General features: G+C 45.6%; 1 protein-coding gene across 2 annotated transcripts in view; it reads left to right on the forward strand.

The window, feature by feature from the left end:
• Window positions 1-22114, forward strand: part of UNC13D (unc-13 homolog D) — a 162921-nt gene that overhangs the window by 110727 nt on the left and 30080 nt on the right. For both annotated transcript variants that reach the window (XM_082271700.1, XM_082271701.1), the window contains exons 23-27: window positions 952-1047; window positions 2804-3010; window positions 7522-7590; window positions 9980-10059; window positions 14841-14946. In XM_082271700.1, coding sequence (XP_082127826.1) covers window positions 952-1047; window positions 2804-3010; window positions 7522-7590; window positions 9980-10059; window positions 14841-14946 — 558 coding nt within the window. The remainder of the gene's footprint in view (window positions 1-951; window positions 1048-2803; window positions 3011-7521; window positions 7591-9979; window positions 10060-14840; window positions 14947-22114) is intronic.

Genomic DNA, 22114 nt, shown 5'->3' on the forward strand with positions numbered 1-22114 from the left:
GAGCAGAAGAGGGTGGCAACATTCTTACATACAATAGAACCATGGAGAATGTAGCCACCTTCTAACAGCAAGTCAGATCGCAGCCGCAGGAACAACGAAAATGGAAAATGGAGATTTGGAGGAAGCTAAGAGCAATGGAAGGGACTTCTTTGAGTGAAGAATACATCTTCGAATAGAATATATTTTTTAAAGTGGTAGTAAACTCTATTTTATATGTTGTACTTACAGGTAAGCTTACAATCAGGCTTATGTGTAGGTAAATTAATATCTCCTAAATGTGTACCGTTGACGTCACCCATGCATGCGCAGTGATGCTCTGCATTCAGGAGGATCTGGTGACAAAGGAAGCGCCAGGTAACCATGACAGCGCTGCCATGGAGGGCTCCGTGTGCAGGTAAGTCTGTCATAATGTGCTAGTATGCGGTGCATATTAGTACATTATGATTTAAACCTAAAGGGGGGCCCCCTTTTTTTTTTTTTTCATTCCTTGTATAGGTTTACTACTGCTTTAAACCAGAGCTTAGTGTCACTTTGACCCCTAAAGATTCTGAAATTACCATACTTTGCACACTGCTATACATATTCTTTGCATAAAAACAGGGAATCTTAGTTCACATATTTTGCAATACATGTTCAAGCTGGCCAACTGTGGGCACAGGCCTACAATTCCCATTGTTAATTCAGGCCTGTGTACTATGGATGAACATTTTATAGGACATCAGATGCAAAATGGTAACATCCATGGTCCATAACAAATTGTACTTCATCTTCAGCATATCTCAGTTTTATTTTATTTTCTCTTTTGGCTTGCTGTGTTAGAGATTGTGTCTATATATTTTATGTCAATAAGTTACACAGAATGTAAAATAGTTTCCAAAAAAAAAAAAAAAAAAAAAAAAAAGAAGGTCCCTAAAAAAGATGGACTTATGTTGTTGAAATTGATTTTTGTAGGATATGTGCCGTATCGCCATTACGTACTGCACAATGATAAAGCGGAGAGCTGAGGAGTTGTCAGACAAAGGGGATGCTGGACAGGCTGCAAACAAGGTTTGACACTAAATGTTATTTCTTTTGGCACAGGTGACCCTAATCAGAGTGCACAACTAAAGCTGAGCATAGGCGGTAATGAACAATTGGACATGCTTGTACACTTTTACTTTTGAGCGGTACCCAGGCTGCTTTGCACGTGGACACCGTAAGCAACTGGGCTACTACCAAATACACAGGTTCCAGGGCCCTTGAGGTTCTCCATCCACTCTGTACGTGGATGGTGGCCAGAGGCCAAAATAGAAGGAGCAGACCTTAAAAGGGACCAAACCCAACTCCACCTGACTACTATCTCCTGATGTCTTGTCTGAGACATTTTCATAAAAGTTGGAGCGCTCTAGTTGCATGTTTATGACAATCAAGTGGGGAAGCAGAGCCAGTGTAGACAGTCTCTGCTCCAAAGAAAATAACTGCAATTGAAAAAGGCATTCTAACATGCTTGATTGCTTTATGTACTGCCCCATAGACTATGGGTCATCATAGATCTGACCAGTTTGGAAGGCACATCTCATGCCTTTGGGCACTTTCCTGGTCTGTGACCTCACTTTTTTTCACTGCAGTTAGGCAATCTAGTTTAGTCATTGTTGACTACACCCAAGCTTTTAAAATGGACAGCGAAGAATGGTCACCATTTTGGTGAAGTCTTTCCTTCTTTCAGCTAGCTCCCAGTGTTAGACTGACAGCCTTGTGAAATCCAGTAGTGCCTGACTGGTTTATTTTGCTGCCCCCCTCTCTTCCTGTACATGAGATTACATGAATCTGATATAAAGGCAGAGTTAGGTAAATCTATTAGCTGTATTTTAATGAATAGATAAATAACTTAAATTGTGTTATTTAATCAGCATTGAGTTCAGGTTTAAGACTTCAACTTGCCACATCCAGAAAGAAGTGTACACATATGCTTCCCTATTGCCTAAATCGGGGGTCTTCAAACTTTCTGAACAAAGGGCCAGTTTACTGTTCCGGAAGCTTATGAGGGGCCAGACTCTGGCAAGTTGGATTAAAAAATTCCCTGGTGTCAGTGAGCGTAAACAGTACCCCATCATTGGTTTTAGTGGGAGGAATAGTGCCCATTGTTTGTAATCAAAGTAGGAATGGTGCCCTATTGTTGGTGCCTGTGGGATGAATGGTGCCCTATTGTTGGTGCCTGTGGGACGAATGGTGCCCCATCATTGGTGTCTGTGGAAGGAATGGTGTCCCGTCATTGGTGTCAGTGGATGGCATGGTGCCCAATCATTGGTAATTGAGAGTAAACTGTGCCCCATCATTGATATTAGTGGGAGGAATAGTGCTCCATTGTTGGTATTCAAAGTAGGAATGGTGCCCCAATGTTGTCGGTGGGAGAAATGGTGCCCCATCATTGGTGTCAGTGAATGGCACGGTGCCCCAAGGTCCAGATAAAAACAAGCAAAGGGCCACATCTGGGCCTACGGGCTGCAGTTTAAAGATCACTGGCCAAAACTGGTGACATTTTTGAAACAAATAAAACCAAACTCTTATACATAAACTTAATTTACAAAGCACACAACAAAGTGTAACCATAAGCCAAAACTAAAGCCAGACAGAAATACTGCCCCAATGCTCAGGTAGTCTTAGGCTATACATCTGAAGGTTTGCTAGATCATTGATACTGCAACAAGTGGTATATTGGTGGATGGACACCAAAACAGTATGGTTATAGTGAGGATTTGGGAGATGCTACTTTTCACATTGTTTTCATTCTTTGTGATGTTTGGCTCTTACTTTGCCCTCCCAGTTGTGCCTGGTAGTGAACAACATTGAACAACTGCGTTTGATAGTGCAGTCGTTACCACAGAAACTGGACTGGAAGACTCTGCAACAAAGGACATGTGACATTATAAGCTCAGAACAGTTTCAACACACACTTCATGACCAGCTGAACAGTGCTGTGGCATGCCTGGACCGTGAGATCCGTGGAGTGGTTCAGGCCCTTGCCCAAAAAGTAAGTCTCACACTCTATTGATTGTCATGTATTCATTACTCTTCTTAAAAAGCCAAACTGCAGCTAAAACTTTTTTTTTTGGGACTTGGAAAGAGTAAATGCTTCTGTTAAAGGGGAACTTCAGCCCCCTGACTGGTTTTGGTTCTGCTCCTCCTCTCCTGCATCACCATCTTTGAAAATCTTGCATGTGTGAAGGTGTGCTGAAGGTCTATGCCTAGTCTTTGAGACCCATCAAAGACCTGTGGATGTATGGGTAGTCCCTCTGTCCATTGTTCCTCCTCACCTGTCTTCTTTGTGTTCTAATATATAGATCTCTATAAAATTCTACTTTTACAGCCCAATTAAACTTTACTTTTAAATTGATTTTCTAGGTGCATCAAAATCTTAAAAAGTGTTCTTTAAAAAGCAGCCACAGCCCATGTAGAAAAGCCTGTGTTCTGCCTGCATGCTGCTCTCAGTTTGGAAGCAGTGGTCACTTTGCAGAGGTCCAACGCTCGCCTGAGCTAGGCCTATACTATTAGGAGGAAGCATCATCTTTGCTGATTGCAGAGCTAAAGATCTGCAATGAGACCACTGCTTACCTACAGAGAGCAAGGGTCCCTCTCTACAGTTGCTGGCAGGGGACATGCTTTTCTATACAGGCTGTAGGGCTCATTCAGTTGCAGTTGGGGCATTCAAAATGTATGGTTGAGCTGCATCTTTACCTCCCTATTAACCACCTGACCCCAGAAAGATTTACCACCCTTCATGACCAGGCCATTTTTTGTGATACGGCACTGTGTTACTTTAACTGACTACTGTGCGGTCGTGTGACGCTGTACCCAAATAAAATGTATGTCCTTTTTTCCAAAAAAATAGAGCTTTCTGTTTTCTGTGATCCATAGGAGATGTACAGCCAAACATGCTTTGGCTGCATTTCCTGTGATCCATAGGAGATGTACAGCCAAACATGCTTTGGCTGCACTTCTCCTTTAAAGGGGCATGGTTAAAAGAAAAGCTTTCTTGTACCCATAAAATATGTCTAAAGTGCTGTGCCAAAATTAACAGTATCACAGACATGCATAAACCTCAGCACAATCATTTAAAAAGAAACTTTTCCATTACATGTGATTATGAATACGCCAAAAATAGTGAGAGAGCTGAGCCGACCTTAAAGGAATGCTTCATTAAAATACTAATTTACAGCTTAGCAACAACAACTATGGAGACAACGGATACTTTGGTGAAGTATTTAATGTACAATATAGTATAAATATAGTACAGGACTTCAACTGGCCATACAGCTAGTTTTCTCTTGTACAACCGCCCCAGGTCAGTCTGCCCCCAGTACAACCCCCCCAGGTCAGTCTGCCCCCAGTACAACCCCACAGGTCAGTCTGCCCCCAGTACAACCCCCCCCCCCAGGTCAGTCTGCCCCCAGTACAATCCCCCAGGTCAATCTACCCCCCAGTACAACCCCCCAGGTCAATCTACCCCCCAGTGCAAACCCCCAGGTCAGTCTGCCCCCAGTATAACCCCCCCAGGTCAGTCTGCCCTCAGTACAACCCCCCCAGGTCAGTCTGCCCCCAGTACAACCCCCCCAGGTCAGTCTACCCCCCAGTACAACCCCCCAGGTCAGTCTGCCCCCAGTACAACTCCCTCAGGTTAGTCTGCCCCAAGTACAACCCCCCTGGTCAGTCTGCACCCCAGGTCAGTCTGCCCCCAGTAAGACCCCCTAGGTCCATCTGTTTCCCGGTAAGAACCCCTAGGTCAGTCTTTTTCCCAGTATGATACCCTAGGTTAGTCTGTTCCCCAGTACGACCCCCCTGGTCAGTCTGTCCCCCAGTACGACCCCCCTGGTCAGTCTGTCCCCCAGTACGACCCCCCTGGTCAGTCTGTCCCTCAGTACGACCCCCCAGGTCAGTCTGTCCCCCAGTATGACCCCCCAGGTCAGTCTGTCCCCCAGTACGACCCCCAGGTCAGTCTGTCCCCCAGTACTACCCCCCAGGTCAGTCTGTCCCCCAGTACTACTCCCCCAGGTCAGTCTGACCCCCAGTGTGACCCCTCGGTCAGTCTGTCCCCAGTTCGACCCCCCAGGTCAGTCTGTCCCCAGTACGACCCCTCTGTCAGTCTGTCCACCAGTACAACTCCCCAGGTCAGTCTGTCTCCCAGTACGATCCCTCGGTCAGTCTGTACCCCAGTATGACTCCCCAGGTCAGTCTGTCCCCCAGTACAACTGGCCAAGTCAGTCTGCCCTCTAGTATGACCCTCCAGGTCAGTCTGCCCCCCAGTACGGGTGGAAAGAGACGTTCACCAGCCCTATGATAGATATGTTAGGCAGCCCTTTTTTTTACACAGCTCACACACATGACATTACACAAGTGCTGCTTCCAGGCATAGTCAGGCTGTTGACATACCCTGAGCTAAATTAGCAGGGTTGGCTCTTAGCTGCCTTCCACAAGCACCTCCTTCCCGTGTCACACCCTCCCCCCCATGTGAGCCCCGCACAGTGTCAGTCAGCTGTGGGCATGCTCTTTTCACTGAAAGTGTTGGTGCTAGGCCTCCTGGTGAGTGTGAGCTGGGCTGAGCTGGGCTATCACTGGCTCTGGGCATCGGTGAACTCGCTCATGTGCAGTGATGCTGCGGCAGGCAGTGAGAGTGCAGGGCCAGCAGAGGCAGCGAGCGCAGCCTGGGCATAGGTAGGGAGCATGAGGCTTACACACAGCCCCACCGCCACACTTACAGACCAGCACAGCGCCCCCTGCACTTTTATTAGATGTTTGTGTGAGTTGTCAATCACCATACAGCTGCCTGGGAGGACCAGGAACTCTGGGCACCCTCTTATGTGTCCGGGTTTCATGCGGGCTAAAACCCTGGCACATGATTCAAAAACCCCCGACAGGTGGCAACCCTAGGGGGAGGTGCTTTTACTACTGGATGGCATGGATTGGTGTTCCTGCTTTACAGGACAGAATGGCAATCCACCTGTTCACATAGGCAGACTACCATTTTGTCTGTACTGAACGATTGGCGGGTCCTGGTAGACATTGAGTCTGCGGGACCCGCTGTGTAGAATCACCCACACCTGCTACCCAGAAGTGCAGGATATACGTGATGCTGCGCAGCGCGGCTGCCCTGTAGCAGTAAAACAGCAAGTGGATAAGTGCCCAGATCACTTTTACATGGAAGCCAGGAGCCAGTTGAAGACAAAAAATAATACAGCGGAATGAAAACATTCTCAATCAACTTATTTTTAAAACTTATACTGCTAGCATTAGTAAATAGATAGGAACGTCTAATATATTTATTCGTTTTTAAACTTTTTTTTTAAATTTCTGCAGTTACTTCATAGTTTCTGGCTTAGGCCAAAAAGATTTCATGCATTCCTAGAGCCTTCATGGGCAATTTTTTTTTCTTTCATCTGGGGTAGGGGAGGAGGGATTTTCTCAGCTAAGCACACCCTCTTCCCTGTAGAAAAAGAAATAGCCGCACATCCAGGAATTCCAGTTGCCTTTAGATTTCTTTTAATTCCAAAATGTTACAAATGATGACACCAAAGACACCAACATGAAGTCACGTAGACGCGTTTCACACATACATCTTGTGCTTAATCAGTAATGATTAAGCACAAGATGAATGTGTGAAACGCGTCTACGTGACTTCATGTTGGTGTCTTTGGTGTCATCATTTGTAACATTTTGGAATTAAAAGAAATCTAAAGGCAACTGGAATTTCTGGATGTGTGGCTATTTCTTTTTCTACAAGTTTTCTACGGAGGCAGGCCGGGGCCAGCACTCTATGGGATACTCCATCTCCTAGCTATCACCACACACCTGGAGCAGCATTCTCTCTCTTCAGTACACCCTCTTCCCTGCATGCATGAGCTAAGGGCAGATGGATTCCAGTAAGTAAATTCTACGTGAATCATCTGCCCTTATCCAACACAACCGCAACTAGAAATGTTAGGGGGTGTTTTTCAAGTTGCTTTCTCCACAAAATAAAGCATGGAGACATGGATTGATGGGTGAGCTTGCATTGAGCTGAAGCCATTGGCAGTCAAATACTGTAGGGGAGGGGGAGGGGTGGAGTGGCTCCAGCTCTGTGTCAATAGATGTAAACAGGGTGGCTTAGGAGCAAGCCCACATGGATGCCCCCCCATAGAAAGCGGCTTTCCATGGGTGCACTCAGGAGGAGCCTGGAGTGTGAGGAACCCCAGAAGAGGGGCCTATAAATGACTGAATTTGATATTTTGTGAAAAATTTTTTTTAGGTTCAACCAATGATTTCTGGGGTGTTCATTGCCCCTCATAATGGGTGTGATTGGGGCATGTTTTGTTTGTTGTAGTCTGTGTCCCCACTGGAGACAGTTTTCATCACTTTCTGCCCTGACAGGAAGTAAGGGCAAATCTCCCCAGTGGGGACAAAGACCACTACTAAATACCTTACAGAGGTTCTATCCTTTCCCCACACTTAATAAAAATGTTATTCTGTTCCCTATATCACAACTCATCCTCTGATTTCTCCCTACCACAGCTAGATTCTGGGATTGCCAAACATCTTCAGTCGATAGCAAGAGCCAGCGATTCCCGGGACCCCAATGATGTGAGTATAAGTCAGGTCATTCTCGATTTATTGCAATGAGGGTAAATCTGACTCTATCTTGTGTAATTAGCCAGGAAAATAATCAGATGCAGTAACCTATAGGAAACAATCAGAGTCCACCCTTCCAGATACATAGCTACCAACTGTCCCTGATTTCAAGAGACTGTCCCTGATTTGGAACAAAGTTCCTCTCTTTTTATCTTTCAAAACATGTTTCCCAGTTCTAAACCTAAACCAATTTCTAAATTGCTCCATTTGTAAATGCCAAAAACCCATATAAAGTCATATTATAAGCAAGTTGTTCAGAGGTAAACTGTATTGTTACAAGTATTGGGATAACTGAATGACCCAAGCGCTCACTCCAACGGGAATTATAGGTGTGCTGCTCTCCTCAGATGGGGAAACTCCAAAAACTGAAAACATATAAGAAAGGAGGCGCATTACCCTTGGACACCTTTAAAATTTATTTAGAATGCCAAATACATACTCGCAAACATGAGGAGTAAAAAATTGCATTTGAATAAGTCCACTGCCATGTGGAAAGAGCTCTGAGGAAGGGAGCGTGTCTCCCGAAACACGTCAGTGGTCCATACATAAGAATGTGCCCTTTCCACATCACGGTGGACTTATTCTATGCGATTTTTACTCTTCATGTTTGAAAGTATGTATTTGCCATTCTAAATACATTTTAAAGGTGTCCAAGGGTAATGCACCTCCTTTCTTATATGTTACAAGTATTGGGATGCCTGCCTTTACACGCACATGAGCTTTTTTTTTTTTTTTTTTTTTTGGGGAAATGTGTTTATTAGGGTTTCTTGAACATACGCAAGAACAAAAAACATAACTAAAAAAAAAAACATAATTAAAAAAAAAAAATTAAGAAGCACTTGCCACCCAATAGTAACACAATAGTAACTAAAATATACACAAGTAGCACATGGATTAATAAGGTGTGGTCAAGAAAAGGATCATTACACCCAGTAGGAATGTAGAGTACAAAAACCACTGTCTCTGAGTAGAAGGAACTAACACTGCCCCCCCATTGAACACTGAATAGGGCCATGCCACAACTGGATTGCTCTTCAGAGGGCAAGTGTATATGAGCCTTTAGGCCTGGGTCACGCTGGTGCGATGCCAGACATCTCATATGATTTGCTCTATTACATTGCTGTGCAGATCACATGCGATGTCTGTGCGATTCACGCCGCATTCTGACCAAACTCGTGCAGGAACCTTTTTTATCTATAGAAAAATAAACCAAGTGAGCTCACTGGTTTAAAACGGGGGCTAGGCCTAGCCGTCTCACCAGGTAGGTGTGGGATAACCTATTGGTTAATAACCATATGACAAAAAAAGAGAGAACAGCTGAAGGAGCTATTCAAAGATAGGTATGAATCCGAACCAGAACCAGAGGCTCTTCACAACCATGCGATCCGATTCCTTTCTGATTTCACAGTTTGCACTGCACTCTGTGAACTGATTTGGGCGTGTCATTAACTTTATATTGACACCCGCAGCGGTTCACAGAGCACAGTGTGAATTGGGGATCGACCGATTAACGGCACCACCAATATATTGAGGGCTGATATGCATTTTCCCCGATATATCGGAATCAGCCCCTGAGGTTACGGATATAGCCAATATTTCGGGAAAGTGCTCTACCAGAGTGATGGCTGCAGCTAGAGGCATCACCCCGGTACCGGCGTCTATAGCCAACGGTCGGCTGTCTTGTAATGACAACCGATGCGGCTGAGAAGCCGCTCGGCTGTCATTACAAGGAGCGGGAGGGGACATCCCCCCCCCTCCCGCCGCCTTCCGCGGCTTGCCCGGGTCTCCCGTCCTACCGGGAGACCCGGGCATCCTACTTGCAAGGCCGTCAAACAGAAGACCCGATCAAAGCCACATTCGGCTCTGATGGGGTCTCCATGTAAAAAAAACCAAAAGTGAGGTCATGACATCACTTCCAGGTATTCGGCTCCACAAGAACTGACAGCATTCAAAACAGCCAAACTTGGCGTTTTGAATGCCTTTCAGTGCTGAGGAGGGGTTTGGGATCTTTTAGACCCCTAGATCCCTTCACAAGAAGTACCTGGAAAACAAATAATTAAAAAAAAATTGGCAGATATCGATATCCAATGACCAAAATATCGATATCGGCATAAAAAAAAACGATATCAATTGATCACTAGTGTGAACTGCCTGCGATTCTGATGCGGTGCGCAATCCGCAGCTAATTCGCTGTGAATTTGCACCGCATCCAGTGTGAACTGGGCCTTAGATCTAGACTTTGCCAACTGCCTGCCATTTGAAATCAAAGCTAGCTTTTCCCATGAATGCCTGATTGCCTGCCTTTCCTTATTGTAACGCCTTTCTTTTTTTCTCTCTGCAGTGCATCATCCCAATGATGAAGTTTGTGGAGTCTGAGTTACAGTACATGAACCAAAATCTTGTTCACGAAAATTTTAACTGGTATTGTGTTTTCTGTCACTATTATTTTCAATCTGATTAACCCTAGGCTAGCTCTCCACCACCACAACTTGCTAATGACATAACCATAAACCAGCACTAGTAAGAATAAAGTAGAGGAGGAGGATAAACAGGTCATAGCAAATATTGTGGTGTAACAAACATCTTTTGGGACCAGTATACATAGGTGTATGAGATCAGTTTGTGATACATTTTTCTATACATTGGATTCCTTTACATTTATCCGTGTAAAAGGAAAGCACAAGGTGATCTTAATCTGACCTAATCTGATAGCAAAAGCACACACGTTCTCTAACCTTTAGGCTGATGTTACAGGGGCAACTATGCTTCAAGGGACACAACATCAGTGGCCACAGCCTATTGCATTAGGGTGTGCACCCCAAAGCTCAAACACGCATATGTCGTGTGTATGTGTAGTGTACATATAAAAATCCATGGTCTGTTCCTGAATCCGTTTTGTAGTGAATTTGGGAACTTCCTTTGCGCAGGGAAAGTATACTTCCTCTCTCAACAACTCTTGACCAGGCTTAACCACTTTCCAACCACCCACTGTAGTATTACTGCGGCAGGGCGGCTCGGCTGCGCAAAATCATGTAGTACTACGTGATTTGAATTGTGCCCGAGGTCTCGGCGCCACGCGCGCGCGCCGCCGGAGCGGCGCTCCTGCTGTGTTTGGACACAGCAGGAGGCGGGCCGTGGGAGGAGCGGCGGCAATTGCCGCCTTCCTCCCGCGATCGTCAGATTAACTGAAATTGTGCACGAGGTCTCGGCGCCACGTGCGCGCCGCCGGAGCTGCGCTCCTGCTGTGTTTAGACACAGCAGGAGGAGGGCCGTGGCAGGAGCGGTGGCAATTGCCGCCTTCCTCCCGCGATCGTCAGATAAACTGACAGAAGACCCGCCTGCTTATGTAAACAAAGCAGGCGGGTTAGACAGGGAGAGATCAGGAGTTTCAGCTAAGCTGGAACTTCGATCTCTCTGTGCCTGTCACAGAGCCATTCCCCCCTCCTACAGTGAGCAAGCATACTTAGGCATACATTAACCCCTTTGATCACCCCCAGTTTTCACCCCTTCCCTGCCAGTGTCATTTATACAGTAACAGTGCATAATATTTAGCACTGATTACAGTATTAATGTCACTGGTCCCCAAAAAGTGTAGAAAATGTCAGTTAGGGGTCCGATCTGTCCGCCGCAATGTCGCAGTCCCGCTGAAAAACGTTGATCGCCGCCATTACTAATAAAAACAAAAAAAATAAATAAAAAGTCCAAAAATCTATCCCGTAGTTTGTAAACGCTATAACTTTTGAGCAAACCAATTAAAATACGCTTTTTGGGATTTTTTTTTACCAAAAATATGTAGCAGAATACATATTGGCCTAAACTGATAAAAAAAATCAATTTTTTTTTATTTTATATATTGTTTTATAGCAGAAAGTAAAAAATATGGCCTTTTTTTCAAAATTGTCGCTCTGTTTTTGTTTATAGCGCAAAATCTAAAAACCGCAGAGGTGATCAATTACCACCAAAAGTATGCTCTATTTGTGGGAAAAAAAGGACATCAATTGTATTTGGGTACAGCGTCGCACGACCGTGCAATTGTCGGTAAAGTAACGCAGTGCCGAATCGCAAAAAATGGCCTGGTCATTAAAACCTTCCAGGGCTGAAGTGGTTAAAACCACAGGTGGCATAGGTCTACCAGGTGTCTGAAAATATTATAAAGCAACATATATGTCTCGGATTCTTAATTGGTGCCATCCCTGGATCCACAGAGGTAAAGTTTAACACTGCATTACTGTACAGATATGGAAGAAATGCACAAAGTACACCATGATTGAAGGAAAAATATACACAACATTTGTATTTGTGTTTATCACAGATTTCAGCTTTAAGCTGCACTAGCAATAGCTCACCCACTCTGGCTCACCTACAACCAAGGTGGTAGAAGAGGGGGGAGAGCTTGGCTTACTATTCTAGTTATTGCTTCTAGGTGTACTGATGCAGTGTGGACAGTCTCTCCCTGTTGCCTTCTCTAGATGTGCCATCTGATGTTGTTAGTGTGATTTTATACCTAGCCTGTTTGTTTGGCAGGCAGGGGTGTACCCAAGAAAGTTTGCCTAAGGTAGGGTGACCAGACGTCCCCGGTTTGTGGGGACAGTCCCCAGACTGAGGACACTGTCCCCAGACCAAGTCTGTCCCCGGTTTTGTCCCCAGGTTGGATTTGAACAGGAGACCGTACAATTTCAAAACCAGTGAAGAATTTTTCAAAAAAAAAATCTGAATTACACCCCCGTGCCGCCGCTCCTACTAGCTCAGGGGGGTGTATTTTTTCCATTATCCGTGCCCCTCTCTGATGATCATGTGCTGGTGGGAGCTGAGGGACTAATTCTTCAGTTTTGGGAGCATGTAGCGGGGATCTGGAGAGCAAGACTTGAGAAGCTGTGAGGCGGGCATCGGCGGCGGTGACAGGCAGAGAGAGGCAGCTGAGCTCAGCTGACAGTGTCCAGCAGCAGGAACAGAGGAGAAGCACATCAGATTGTGGGGCTGCCAGTGCCTTCAAGCAGGGCCATCTTACCAAATGGGCACGCTGGGCAGTTGCCCCGGGGCCCCACTTGCCCGAAGGGCCCCACCTGCCCAGTGACCCAGCCAAGCATTAGTCCTGATTCCCGTGTGTATCCCACCGCTTGAACTTGGCAAGTGGCAAGCGCCTTTTGACCGCTGCTGTCAGGTCACTTGGGCCATGGAGGGGGAACCCACATCTGCAGGAATGAAGGCACACACAGAACAGGCGAGTCTGACTCCCGTCCGTGTGTGTGTTCACTGGACCCAGCTGCCAAACTTGGAAGCTGTCATTAGCCTGACACTGCTGTACCAATAAATATCGCCTTTTCGATCATTTGCAATTTTAATCTGGTGGGTGATTGTGTAGGCGGGGCCCCAGTGCACTGCATTGCCAGGGGCCCTTTAATGATCTTGAGATGGCACTGCCTTCAAGGCTTCAACAAAGGTGTGCTTTGGGGGTGTCTGTGAAAAGACTACATTGCACTGTGCCTGTCCCTCTGGCATCATGGATGGTATTATAACTCACAGGCAGGGGGCGCTGTATCATGGCTCTGGCTGGCAGTGCACTGTCACACTGTGTCAGATGACATGGCTGCTTATTGGTCCGAATTTAACCGCTTAAGGACCGCCCGCCAGAGTTTTACTGCAGCAGGCTGCCCCTCCTGCACGAACCGACGTAGTACTACGTCGGTCGCGGGCCTGGTGCTAGGGGGCGAGAGCCGATGCACGGGGCTGGCGGCCACCCGCGATAGCTCCCCGCTGAGAGAGAAGAACGGTCTGCTGTTGTAAACACAGCTGACCGTTCTTCTCTCTGGAATGATCACAGCGTGCCTGTGATCCTTCTATATAGGAGCACAGGTCTCTGTGATCATTTCAAAAGCTCCGCCCCCCACAGTTAGAATCACTCCCTAGGCTTACATTTAACTCCTTGATCACCCACTACTTTAACCCCTTCCCTGCCAGTGTCATTATTACAGTGACAGTGCATATTTTTAGCACTGATTACTGTAGTAATGTCATTGGTCCCCCCAAAAGTGTAAAAAATGTCAGTTAGGGGTCCGATCTGTCCGCCGCAATGTCGCTGTCCAGATAAAAATCACAGATCGCCGCCATTACTAGTAAAAAATAAATAAATAAAAATGACATAAATCTTTCCCCTAGTTTGTAGATGCGATAACTTTTGCGCAAACCAATCAATCTTATTGCAATTTTTTTTTTTTTTTTACCAAAAACATGTAGTAGAATACAAATTGCCCTAAAATTATGAAAAAATCTAATTTAAAAATTTTTTTTGGGAATGTTAGCGCATATAACAGAAAGTGAAAAATATAGTTTTTTTTTTTTTTTTTCAGAATTGTCGCTCTTTTTTTGGTTATAGCACAAAAAATAAAAATCGCACAGGTGATCAAATGCCAGCAAAAGAAAGCTCTATTTGTGGGAAAAAAAGGACATAAATTTTATTTGGGTACAGCGTCACACGACCACGCAATTGTCAGTTAAAGTAAAGCAGTTCGAATCGCAAAATAGGGCCTGGTCATTAAGGGGGCAAATCCTTCCGGTCCAGAACTGTTTAACAAAATCAGCACCCAGCAGCCATGTTATGTGACACACTGTGACAGAGCCAGCCAGAGCCACGATAGAGCGCCCCCTGCCTGTGTGTTATAATGTTGATGATCTTAACCTGTTGCCCATCGCCCCATAGCAGATTTAGCCTATGTTCCTGCAAAGCAGGGACATGGATCTATGCCTTCCCTTGGTATAGGCATTTCCCCCAGAGTGAGAAAACACTGGCTAGGAACACATTTAATCCATTGATTGCCCTAGATGTTAACCCCTTCCCAACCAGTGTCATTCGTACAGTGACAGTGCATATTTTTATCACTGATCACTGTATTAGTGTCACTGGTCCACTATAAGTCACTCATTGTCGACATTATCAGTATAAAAAAAAATTATAAGTCCCCGGATTTCACTTTAAAATCTGGTCACCTTAGCCTAGTGGGGCATAGAGTATCAATCTGGCATGGTTCAGTATTAGTGCAGGATACAATGTATAGGAAGTAGGACTATAAAGTTGATACCAAAATACGCAAAGCAGTCTTCTGGAAAATGGTTAAATATTACATTTATTGTTTTGAAGGAAATATCTGACCATTCCTGACAAGTAATATTAATACATTTTGGCTTATCTCTTGTTTCTTTTGCAGCCTCCTGGCTTTACTTTGGTCTCATATTCTCACAGTCATCTCCAACCAATGTGCACAAATCACAGCCTCTCCGCGGTATTATCAAAGACTTCAGGCTGCACTCAAGGTGACCTTCTGGGATTGTTAAGACATCTGACAAATGTATTTACTTCATTAGTGTATACTGTAGTATCAGGATCTCAGCTTTACCATTAACCCCTTCCTGCCCAACCCCAAGCATTCCTTTAACAGGGTACCTATGCTGGGGGGTGGGAAGAATCAGCCAATCACATGACCAATGTGATTGGCTGTCGCAGCTGTTTTTGACAGCTCAACGATTGGACTGAGAGCATGCAGTGTGCAGCTCTCCTCACCTAAAGCTCTGCTGCTCATGGACCTATATGTGCAGTGTGTGGGCATTACCACTTGCCACCAAATCAAATACCTGGCACATCATTTGACTCCACGTGGTTGTACCTGGGTGTGGTGCAGGCATCACCCTAGTACAGTTTGTTAGAGCCGATGGTTGGCTCTCTTGTAATAGCAGTCGAAGCAGCTAACTAGCCACTTAATTGTTATTACAAGCAGCAGGAGGGGACAAATCCCCCCCCCTCCCCCTCCATCTTCCGCAGCCATTGGGAGTTCTGAGCTATTAGGTGGCACGTCCGCTGGCTAGTCGGAGACCCATACAAAGCCAGAATCAGCTTTGATCGGGTCTCCGCTATGGTAGACATGAAGCGATGACATCATCAGTTTACCTGGATGTCAAAGGCCCCATTTTTTGAAAATCTAAAGTATTAAAAAATGCAGATCTTGGCATTTTTAAGTGCAAAGTAGGGGTTTGGGGTCTTAAAGACCCCAGATCTCTCCATAAAAAAATACCTGTCACATGCCTATTGTTGTCACAAGGATGTTTACAGTCCTTGTGACAGCAATAAAAGCGATAAAAAAAAAAAAGAAAAAATTTGACATATCGCCGTGAACGTCAGATCATAGGCAGTAATTCTAGCACTAGATCTCCTCTGTAATATGAAAGTTGTATCCTGTAAAGGCTTTTAAAGCATCACCTATGGAGAGAAAAATTTACATTGTTTGTCGCTGTTGCGCAGACATGTACAATTTTGACATGTTTGATTTCCATCTACTCGGCATGACATCATCTTTTATATTTTACAAAAAAAGTGTTTTTTGGGGGTTTTTTTGCAATTAAATGTAAAAAATTAATTTTTTCCCAAAAATTGCATTTAAAAATCTGCTGTGCAAATACCATTGCCATAAAAAATGCTTGTGAACACTTGTGTATGTGCAAAAGCCATAACCGGAATCAGTGTGCCCTATGGACGATTTCCCTGCTATTCCTGTTCTGGTGACAATTCTAAAATAAAGTGGAACTTTAGTCAACAAATTAGGTCCTGCTAGATCACTTAAAGTAGAGCTATAGGCAAAACTTTTTTTTCATTAAAGATAGGACAAGGGAGGGTTATAACCCCTGTAAGGTTTATTTTTGCCATCTTTGTCCCATTGAGGAGATTTCCCTTCACTTCCTGTCCCATAGCCAAACAGGAAGTGAGCGGAAATCCCTGTAAATTAGGGGAATTTCTTGGGGATCCCCAGGTCACCAGAACTAGTGTCCCCATTGGAAGATTTCCCCTCTATTGCTTTTCTGGGGATAACCCAAAATTTGGAATTTTCTTTTACATTCACTTTCAATAAAAAAGGTTAAACAGGACAGATAGAGAGGGAGAATCTTCTTAAATAGGGGGAACAGACAGACAGCAATAAAAACTGACAAGCGCTCTGATCCCTCTCCACTATATCCAAAACTAAAAAGTTTTGCCTTTAGGTACTGTATCCTTTAAGGCTGGCCCCTTTTGCAGGTATAGCTATGTAAAACATTAAAAATAAGTGTCTTTAGTATTGAAAAACCCTTTAATACACTTTCTCACTCTGCTCTGCACATGCTCAGTTGCTCTCTATTTTAGGCATTTTTAGACGCTCCCAAATTCTTAGAGGCCGATCTGCTGCCGGCCTTAAAGAGGAATTAAACCCTCCTATCCTTTACAGTCAATGAAGCTGCTTCTGTTTGATCTGCAACTGCCAAGGTGCTGCACATGTGATCAGTTATGACACCAGCCATTTGATGATTTGACAGTTTGTTGGAGGACACAAGCAAATGTGAAAGTTTGCAATCCCGGCATTCCAGAAATGTATCTGTTTTTTATAAAATCGTTAAAGCGGAACTTTACCTAAAGCAAATTGGTAATAAATAATGTCCTTTAGCAAGAAACATACATTCCACATTTATAGTTATGCTACAAAAATTAAAGTGTGTGTTGTAAATTGCCTCCAGCATTGCTCCTGTTTCTTCTTGCTGGAGGCTGACATTTTGCTGAAGCCCAGAGCCCCTGAACAGCAGTAAATCATAAAGTGGAACTAAACCCATCGATTTACCAGTTTCAAAAAACTGTTACATTCCTGGAATGATAGAGTATTGAGTGTCACCACAGAGTGGCACTGTGAACAATATAGAGTTCTGTGCCTCATCTTATCAGTATGTAGAAATGAGAGAGCAAGAAAAAAAATGGACTTTGGTGGCACAACATAATCTCACAAATGACTGAAGTTATCTAAAATATCCATTTTTTTTTATATTCTCATTAAAAACAAAACTGTCATAAGACAATCAGTAAGACATATAGGTTTCAAAGACTATCTCATCATTCCACCACTTGAATGGGCTGTCAGCCTCAGTGTTGGATAAACACACCCACAATCTACAATATAAAGGGACCTGTGCTGGAAGATATCTGTGCAGAAATATATACGGGTAGCCAACAATGGGGTAGTGTGTCCAGTGGTAGGAGTACAACTTAGCTCAACATGTTTCACGCCGACCGCGCTTCTTCAGGAGCTTATTAACATAAAAGTGATAGTTAACCACTTGCCGACCGCCCACAGTATATTTACTGCGGCAGTCAGCCCCTCACAGGCAAAGCGACGTAGTACTACGTCGCTAGCCTGTGAGGCTCTAGGGGGCGCCCCTGCTCGTTCTCGGACCCCCCCCCGCGCGTGTGACCAGCGGACCCGATGTCCGCCGGCCACTCACGATCGTCCGCTGTGAAAGGAGAAAGGCAGGCATGATGTAAACAAAGCCGCCTGTCATTCTCCCTTGTGTAAGTGCAGAGATCATGCGGTCCTGCTATGCAGGATCGTATATCTCTGTTGTTACACAACCAACCACATCCCTGTACAGTTAGAAGCACACCCCTAGGGACACACTTAACCCCTCCTTCTCCAATAAAGCTAACCCCTTCTCTGCCAGTGTCATTTTTATAGTAACAGTGCATATGTATAGCACTGATTACTGTAGTAATGTCACTGGTAACCCCAAAAGTGTCAAAAATGTCAGTCAAGGGTCCGATCTGTCCGCCGCAATGTCGCAGTCCCGCAAAAAAAAAAAATCGCAGATCGCTGCCATTACATGTTAAATAAAAAACCAACAAAAATTACAAAAATCTTTCCCTTAGTTAGTAAACGCAATAACCTTTGCGCAAACCAATCAAAATACGCTTTTTGCAATTTTTTTTTTACCAAACATATGTAGCAGAAAACAAATTGGCCTAAAATGTTAAAAAATTTTGATTTTTACATTTTTTTGGGGGAATTTCATATAAAAAAAATGTGAAAAATATTGTTATTCTTCCAAATTTGTCGCTCTTTTTTTGTTTATAGCGCATGATCAAAAAATCGCACAGGTGATCAAATACCACCAAAATAAAAGCTCTGTTTGTGGGAAAAAAAGCACATTAAATTCGTTTAGGTACAGCGTCGCACAACCTCACAATTGTCCGTTAAAGTCACGCAGTGCCGAATCGCAAAATAGGGCCTGTCAGGAAGGGGGTAAAATCTTCCGGGGCTTAAGTGGTTAAAAGAATTATTGTGATTCAGCAAAACATCTGAAGGGAGTATATCAAAATACAGAGAGCATGGAGCATCCAGCCAGTGATTTGTGGGGATGGGAGCATACCTAGGGTCACAGTACAAAACAGAATAGTTCTGTCCTCTAGCTGTCACTAATCATCCATGTCTTTGCAATAGTGAAATATCAACCCATGGGTCTTTCCAAATTTCACAGGTTGCAGCCGATATATGATGTTGGGGTAGTAAAGATTCTTGGCAGGCTCTTATCCGCAAGCTGCAGGTCCCTGGAGGAATTATATTTGCCACCAACCAGACTCAATGAGCAAAATGCTGCCAATCTCTGCAGGCCGCCTGGATTGTGGCTCTCCATGCTCTTTGTCAGGGTTGTTGTGGCAGAGCCTGACGTGTAGAAGGATTTATCACTGGAAGGGGAACCAGGAACCAGGTACGATCCGAGGACGGGAATGCTGACAGGATACTTATCTGGACACAGGTTCACCAGAGGCGCGGAGTCTAAGTGCTAGCCGGTATTCACCAGGGCCCCTGATGGTGGGGATGGATTTGGCTGCATGCTAACACCAGGTTGCACTCCGGATTCCCTAGCCAGGCCAAGAGCAGGTCCAGGTCCAATAGCTGGTAGCGGAAAAGCAGATCGGGATAGGGCAGAAGAGTAGTCAAGACAAGCTGGGGTCAGGGCGGGCAGCAGGTAATCAAGGTCAGAGGCAAGCCAAGTCAGACGATCAGGAACAGCAGGTAAATTCAGGTACAGGAGACAGGAGAGCTGAAGATCACACAGCAAAGATTGTGTGACCACTGCCCTTAAATAGGCCGTTTGGCGCCAATGGTGATTGGTGATCACAATAATTCTTTTAACTATCACTTTTTATGTTAATAAGCTCCTGAAGAAGGGCAGTTGGTGCGAACGTGTTGAGCTAAGTTGTACTCCTACCAGTGGCGTAGCGTGGGGGGTGCAGGGGGGGGCCACTGGCACCGGGCGCAACATTTAGGGGGGCGCATCCCACGCCCGCAATCGGCGTGATCAAAGTGTCCCTTTATTCTGAAGTTGCCCGCCCGGCGCCCGCCCACACTCCACCTCTTAGCTCAGTGGCCGCCGCTTTGTGCAAAACGAGCGGCGGACCGCTGAAGGTGTGCGGCCAGGGGGCGGGGCTGGTCGTGGATGAAGATGCCAGTCTGTGGCTCGGTGCACGTGCAGCACCGCTTCCGGAGTCTCCCCCTGCTGTCCGGCCACCGACATGCTGTCTCTCCCCTCCTCGAGTCGCCAGTGTATTGGCACAAAACAAGGTAAGTGATGTCTTGCCTGCGCCCAGGGCCCAGGGAAGTGGGGGGGTATCAGTGTAGGGGGGTCAGCATAGGTGTCAGTGTAGGGGAAGTGGACATGGGAGGGAGGGGGTGTCAGTGTAGGTGTCAGTGTATGGGGGGGGTCAGTGTATGTGGAAATGTAGGGGGGTCAGTATAGGTGTCAGTGTATGGGGGAGGTTAGTTTAGGGGGGTCAGTATAGGTGGGTCAGTATAGGTGTCAGTGTATGGGGGGGTCAGTATAGCTATTAGTGTAGGGGTCAGTGTAGTGGGGGTCAGTGTATGTGGAAATGTAGGGGGGAGTCAGTGTAGGGGTCAGTGTATGTGGGAATGTAAGGGGGTCAGTATAGGTGTCAGTGTAGCTGTCAGTGTACGGGGGGGTCAGTGTAGGTGTCAGTGTATGGGGGGGGTCAGTGTAGAGGAGGGTGTGTCAGTGTATGGGGGGGGGGTCAGTGTAGAGGAGGGTGTGTCAGTGTAGGGGGGTCAGTGTAGGGGTCAGTGTAGGTGTCAGCGTATGGGGGGGATCAGTGTAGGGGGGGGGTCAGTGTATGTGGAAATGTAGGGGTGTCAGTGTATGTGGCGGTCAGTGTAGGGGGGTCATTATATGTGTCAGTGTATGGGGGAGGTCAGTATAGGTGGGTCAGTATAGGTGTCAGTGTATGGGGGGTCAGTATAGCTATTAGTGTAGGGGTCAGTGTAGTGGGGGTCAGTGTATGTGGAAATGTAGGGGGGAGTCAGTGTAGGGGTCAGTGTATGGGGGGGTCAGTGTATGTGGGAATGTGAGGGGGTCAGTATAGGTGTCAGTGTAGCTGTCAGTGTACGGGGGGGGGGTCAGTGTAGGTGTCAGTGTATGGGGGGGTCAGTGTAGAGGAGGGTGTGTCAGTGTAGGGGGGTCACCATAGGTGTCAGTGTAGGTGTCAGTGTATGGGGGGGGATCAGTGTAGGGGGGGTCAGTGTATGTGGAAATGTAGGGGGGTCAGTATAGGTGTCAGTGTATGTGGCGGTCAGTGTAGGGGGGGTCAGTATAGGTGTCAGTGTAGCTGTCAGTGTATGGGGGGGGTCAGTGTAGGTGGTGTCAGTATAGGTGTTAGTGTAGGGGTCAGTGTATGTGGGGGTCAGTGTAGGGGGGTCTGTATAGGTGTCAGTGTAGGGGGTGTTAGTGTATGGGGGGGGTCAGTGTATAGAAATGTAAGGGGGAGTCAGTGTAGGGGTCAGTGTATGGGGGGTCAGTGTATGTGTCAGTGTAGTGGGGGTAAGTGAAGGGGGGGTCAGTGTAGGTGTCAGTGTATGGGGGGGGTAGGTCTGTGTAGTGGTCTAGTAGGTTTGTGTAGGGGGCGCAAATTACTTGCCTTGCCCCAGGTGCTGACAACCCACGCTACGCCACTGACTCCTACCACTGGACACACTACCCCCATTGTTGGCTACCTGTATATATTTCTACACAGATATCTTCCAGCACAGGTCCCATTATATTGTAGATTGTGGGTGTGTTTATCCAACACTGAGGCTGACAGTCCATTCAAGTGGTGGGATGATGAGATAGTCTTTGAAACCTATATGTCTTACTGATTGCCTTGTGACAGTTTTGTTTTTAATGATAATATAATAAAATACATATTCTAGATAACTTCAGTCGTTTGTGAGATTGTGTTGTGCCACCAAAGTCCATTTTTTTCTTGCTCTCTTGTTTCTACATTCCTGGAATGCCAGGATTGCTAACTGTCACATTTGCTTTGGAGGAAACAGGGCACCAACTGAGTGTAGTACTAAAATGATCTGTTATTATCTGTTATTATCACTTGCAAACACTTACATGAAGTAGGATTAAAAGGTGCTCTTATGGCACTTTTCCACTGCAAGTACCGGCTCGTACCGGCTCGGCTCTACTCGGCCCTGCTTGGCCTGGTTTGCTTTTCCACTGCTGGTACCGCATGGTATAGTGTCGGAACGGTTCGGTACGGTACGGTATAGGTTTGCTTTTCCACTAAAGTAGTACTAAAGTTAAGTGGGTGGGATAACAACGGGGTGGGTGGGATTCTCTGACCAATCAGTGGCTA

The sequence above is a fragment of the Pelophylax lessonae genome (genome assembly GCF_965119305.1).
Source record: "Pelophylax lessonae genome assembly, chromosome: 11".
NCBI lineage: Eukaryota > Metazoa > Chordata > Amphibia > Anura > Ranidae > Pelophylax > Pelophylax lessonae.